A 5,000-nucleotide genomic window follows, 5' to 3' on the forward strand; every position below is an offset into this window, starting at 1 on the left:
CAATCGGTCGGTTGGGTCTTGTTTGCCCTGCGCTTGTGGCCCCCGAGCTGCCCAACTTTGCTCAGGCTTGGTGTACGGCCTTGTGGGAGATTAAGGATAACGATGAGAAGGACTCGGCCTTCAGAGGGTTGTGTATGATGATCAGTGCCAACCCTGAGGGTATTCAGAGTGTAAGTCATCCATGCATTAACTAGATACAGTGCTGACGATGCGCAGAGTTTTGTATGGTTCTGTAACGCCATCTGCAAGTGGCAACATCCCTCCGCTCAACTCGATGAGATGTTCCGAACAGTAAGGGTCACTTTCAAGTTCGTCAATGTGTAACCGTTAACATTCTGTATTAGATTTTGCAAGGGTTCAAGAATGGTCTTGGTGCGCAGTGGGATGCCCAAATGTCCAACTTTCCTCCCGTCATCAGACAGCGTCTCGCGGAGCGTTACGGCGTCTAAGGGGGCTATCTTGTTGTCACGATCTTTCTTTTTCGCCATTTTCATCGACCGTACAACGTCCGTCATATACCCTCATTTGATTAGGCATTTCAGTATCTATACCCCTACATAGCATTGCGTTTTACGACACTTTTAATTCTCACTTATATTATGACGGACTCTTTGGCGATCGAATTTGTGCGCATTTGGATAGTGCGCAAATCTAGTAGGGTAGTTCAACAAGTAGATAGATATACATAGCATTTTTCTGTTTTGAATAAGTTTGCATTGGAAGCCGTGCCTTATGCAGGCTTTACATCATGGTAGAGTAGATAGCAACAGTAGATAGGCATTGAATGAACGTCGAAAGTCACGACCGAATAAAACGAGTGCCACAAGAAGATAATAAGGAGCGCGGTGCGGCGTTTCGGCGTTTTGTGGTATGGCACTTAGTGCGCCATTGTCCTCTGAAGATTCATTCCAGCGGAGACAGCCAAAAATACAAAAAAAATACGTAACTGTTTCTACATCTATACTCCACAACCCGCCAGCAATGTCCTTCTTCGCAAAGCTCCAGGGTTCAGACTCTGAATCTTCTTCCGGCTCAGACTCGGAAGAGTCCATCCTCTCCGGCTCTGAGGGCGAGCGACAGGACAAGAAGCTCGCGGCCCAGAAAAAGCAACAAAAGTCCAAGGCTTCCATGTTCTTGAACAGCGACGAAAGTGAAAGCGAGGAGGAGAGCTCAGATGAGGATGAGGAGGAGATGAGTGATAGCGATGATGAGAGACAGGTTCGTTGTCGCATGATGGCGGACGGTAGAATGATATTGGAGGAATTGCTGACGATGTAAACAGGCCGTTGCGAATAAATTCTTGAACGACGCCGCCTCCAGTGATGAGGAGAGTGAAGAGGAGGACAAGATCATTGTTTTGAGTGCCAAGGACAAAAGGTATGTCTTGTTGTATTCGTGATTGATGTCACGAGAGGGAAGCATACTCATAAACTTGCAGGTTCGCCGAAATGGAAGCCGCTATCCACAGCATTCAAAACGCCGTCAAGAATACTGACTGGGTCCTTGCCTCTTCTGAACTCGACAAGCTCTTCCGATTTATCACGCGACACCTCGTCACCATTGTCGCCTCCCCTATCCCTCCTGAAGGCCACATTCCTCCTCGATTCCTCGAGACCCTCGTCTCCCTTGAAGGTGATGTCGCCAAGACTCTTGCCGCGGAGAAGTCTGCCCCTAAGAAGATGGCCCCCGCTAAGGCCAAGGCTGTCAACGGTATCAGACAGACTCTGAAGAAGAAGAACAAGGAATTTGAGGGTGTTTTGAAGACTTATAATGAGGTTTGTATTATTGGCGTTGTTGGTGCGAAAGGAGTGCATAGACTAATGTTGATGTAGGACCCCGAAGCGTACACCGCTGCTTATGAAAAGGCTAACGCCGCCCCCGCTGCTCCTAAGCCTGCTAAGAAGGCCGCTGTTACTACCCCTGGTGAGGGTGAGGGTGACGAGTTCATGACCATCGGCAAGGGTGGAAAGGCTCTTAATCTTACCGCTGACGGTGTCTTCAAGACTTTGAGGGAAATCTTTGAGGCTCGAGGTCGAAAGGTTTGTCGGTTTCCTTTAATCACTATTGCGCTAGCTAAACTCCATGTAGAACACTGACCGTGCCGAGACGATCAAGATTCTCACCAAGCTCCTTGAAGTTTCTGAAACTACCTACCAGAAGATTCGAGTCCTTCTCGCCCTCGTTCCTGCTCGACTTGACTACTCTCAGCACCTCGTTTCAATCCCTCAAGAATCTTGGGTTGCCGCTTTGCAAGAGTTTGACCAGTTGATTTCTATCTTGATCGCCGAGCCCGACTACTTGGTCCAGGAGACCGTTGGCGAGTATGACGATCTGGTGGAGAGGACTCCTGAGGTTGTGGACGGTAAGAAGCAAAAAGTGTTGATTGCCGGCAGCTTAATCAGTCTTTTGGAGAGCTTAGACAGCGAGGTACGTAATTTTTCTTGATATATCGCAAAGTGCCAGACTGACATTCATTCCTCCAGCTCACCAAGACTCTTCAACACACCGACGCTCACGAGAAAGGTGATGAGTACATTGACCGACTCAAGCATGAGGCTCCTCTTTATACCACTATTGTCAAGGCTCAGACCCTTTTTGAGCGTGAACAGCTTTCCGACAATATCGCTCGTACCGTCATCCGACGTCTCGAACACATCTACGCTAAACCCGACGTCATCATCGAGCACTTTGAGAGCAAGGCTACCCAGGCTGCTGCTGGTTTGAAATCGGAGATTACTCCTTTCGATGCCAAGCGTGACGCCAGTGGTGTCATCCATGATCTCGCCGTGTTCATTTACCAGTCCGATGCCCCCGTTCTCCGTGCCCGAGCTATCCTTTACCACATCTTTAACCAGGCTCTCCACGGCCGATACCACCAGGCGCGTGACCTTTTGCTCATGTCGCACCTCCAAGACACCATTTCCCACGCCGATGTCACCACTCAGATCCTCTACAACCGTGCGGTTATGCAGGTCGGTCTCGCTGCTTTCCGACTCGGCTTTATCCCCGAGTGCCAAACTATTTTGTCCGAAATGTTCTCTACCTTGCGACAGAAGGAATTGCTTGCCCAAAGTGTGCAGAGGTATAACATTCAACTTTCTCCCGAGCAGGAACTCCTCGAAAAGCGAAGACTTTTGCCCTTCCACATGCACCTCAACGTTGAGCTCCTGGAAGCTGCTTACCTCACTTCTTGCATGCTTGTTGAGATTCCTTTGCTTGCTAGCGTTGACACTGAGGAGCAGAGGAGGCGGGTAACTAGCAAGACCTTCAAGAGGTTGTTGGATATGGCGGACAGACAAGCCTTCATGGGTCCTCCTGAGAACACTCGAGACCACATTATCAAGGCGAGCCAGGCCCTACAGGCTGGCGAATGGGAGAAAGCTAGGGACTTGATTGTTTCCATCAAGGTCTGGGGCTTGTTGGACAACGCTGCCGAGGTTAAGGACATTCTTGCCAAAAAAATCCAAGAAGAAGGTCTTAGGACATCGCTTTTCACCTACGCCGCTTACTACGACTCCCTTTCTCTTTCTCATCTCGCCTCCACATTCAATCTCCCCGTCGGCCGAATCACCTCTATCATCTCTCGAATGATCTACACCGACGAGCTCGCCGCCTCTTTGGACCAGATTGACGGTGTCGTCATCTTCCACCGAGTCGAACAATCTGAGGTGCAGCGACTCGCTCAGCAGCTTGCTGAGCGAACTGCCTCTATGCTTGAGCAAAACGAAAAGACGCTTGACGTCAAGTTGGGTAACCAGGGACAAGGGCAAGATAGGGACACGAGGGCAGCGGGTGGAGAAGGAGGTAGGCAACAAGGAGAGAGGAGGGGCGGCAGGGGAACGTACCGGGGGCGAGGTGGGAGAGGAGGTAGGGGAGGATTCAACCAGGGTTTGGGAACAACCATGGGGAGAAGAGTGACGGCGCAGTAAGGAGAGTTTCTGTTAGACGCTTATTGATTTGATCTGGACGTGGTATGCACTTATAGCATTGTGTAGTATGAACATGATTTGGCTGGACTCTACTTTGCGGCAATAATCAGGACATGCTTGGAGCTATACATAACTTAACCGCCATGTGACCGGGCTTGAACTGCCCGCAGTAATTGTGCGAAAGGATTTGATGATGAAATCAGGCTTAATGGGGTCAATATGTACGGTGACAGCTACATGTACTACTAGACCTCGCGTAAAGCAATACATATCCGGCTCTACGTCGACAACAGAGCGTCAAGACGCATCGTCTTACCACCAGTCACAAAGCAACCCGCTCAACAACAACACCAAACGGATTTGCTGGCTGCTGCTGGCTGCATCCTTATGAATCAAGCGTTTCCAGCATCATGGGCGGCACATGCTGTAGATGTCACACAGAAGCAACTTCAGCAGCCCGCAGACAACAGACTTTATTCCCATCGTTTCCATTACAGTGGCTGAACAACATGTAACAGCATGTCAACATCCTGGCAATAAGCACAGAAAAGCTTTTTCGTGATAGATGTAACGTACCTACTGTCCATACAAGTGATTTGCAGGTTCCAGGGCGTATTGTCGTAGCACACAGACTAAGTACACATAAGAGATAGACACAACGATTTCGCATCTCGTACCTGGTACCGCATGACTCTTGCTGACCATTTTCCTGCCCTTTTGCTTCTATGTTAAGACCCACAACACAAATTTGGTCGTACTGTACATAGTACGTTCATGTCAACTGTTCGACCTAAATATGGTCTAGTGGATGAAATCGTGAACATTTCGTTGAGGAAAGAACCTTGGGAGACATAAATAGGCAAGTGTTGCTGAGATGGGCACAGAAGTGACAGAAGGAGTTGCTATTTCTTTAATCCACTCACCACTTCACCTGATACTTTGCTCGGTGAAGAAACCCTACTTAACGAGTACTTGTTGTAGGACATCGGGTGAACCCGATCGCATGGTAGAACAGAAGCAATTTCTCGCCGATTCAAGTTATTCGCCTTTGTCAGATGAACACTGAGGGGA

At 49.1% G+C, this 5,000-nt stretch overlaps 2 protein-coding genes and 1 non-coding gene; 2 read left to right on the plus strand and 1 right to left on the minus strand.

Moving 5' to 3' along the window:
- Window positions 1–824, plus strand: part of CNAG_02457 (importin beta-2 subunit) — a 3,588-nt gene extending 2,764 nt beyond the window's left edge. The window contains exons 5-7 of the mRNA XM_012194771.1: window positions 1–170; window positions 217–291; window positions 345–824. The exon at window positions 1–170 is cut by the window's left edge and continues 310 nt beyond it. Of these exons, the coding sequence (XP_012050161.1) occupies window positions 1–170; window positions 217–291; window positions 345–449 (350 nt within the window). The 3' untranslated portion in view covers window positions 450–824.
- Window positions 825–920: 96 nt separating this feature from the next.
- CNAG_07628 (eukaryotic translation initiation factor 3 subunit C) lies at window positions 921–4,390 on the plus strand. XM_012194849.1 has 6 exons: window positions 921–1,218; window positions 1,283–1,377; window positions 1,439–1,775; window positions 1,833–2,039; window positions 2,089–2,427; window positions 2,484–4,390. The coding sequence occupies exons 1-6, from the start codon at window positions 982–984 to the stop codon at window positions 3,927–3,929; spliced, it is 2,661 nt and encodes an 886-aa protein (XP_012050239.1). The 5' UTR covers window positions 921–981; the 3' UTR covers window positions 3,930–4,390.
- The window catches only part of CNAG_12536, a 1,003-nt gene continuing 191 nt past the window's right edge, over window positions 4,189–5,000 (minus strand). Inside the window, exons 1-3 of the non-coding RNA XR_001045809.1 lie at window positions 4,607–5,000; window positions 4,506–4,561; window positions 4,189–4,429 (exon numbers count right to left, since the gene is read on the minus strand). The exon at window positions 4,607–5,000 is cut by the window's right edge and continues 191 nt beyond it. This is a non-coding gene — a non-coding RNA (hypothetical RNA). The remainder of the gene's footprint in view (window positions 4,430–4,505; window positions 4,562–4,606) is intronic.

This window comes from Cryptococcus neoformans, chromosome 6 (assembly GCF_000149245.1).
Source record: "Cryptococcus neoformans var. grubii H99 chromosome 6, complete sequence".
NCBI lineage: Eukaryota > Fungi > Basidiomycota > Tremellomycetes > Tremellales > Cryptococcaceae > Cryptococcus > Cryptococcus neoformans.

What these genes read in the sequence shown, in the direction of transcription:
- CNAG_07628 (XM_012194849.1), top strand. Translation starts at nt 982, where the DNA reads ATGTCCTTCTTCGCAAAGCTCCAGGGTTCAGACTCTGAATCTTCTTCC. An exon ending in ATAGCGATGATGAGAGACAG is followed by an intron (nt 1,219 to 1,282) that starts GTTCGTTGTCGC and finishes CGATGTAAACAG; the next exon opens with GCCGTTGCGAATAAATTCTT. An exon ending in TGGAGAGCTTAGACAGCGAG is followed by an intron (nt 2,428 to 2,483) that starts GTACGTAATTTT and finishes TCATTCCTCCAG; the next exon opens with CTCACCAAGACTCTTCAACA.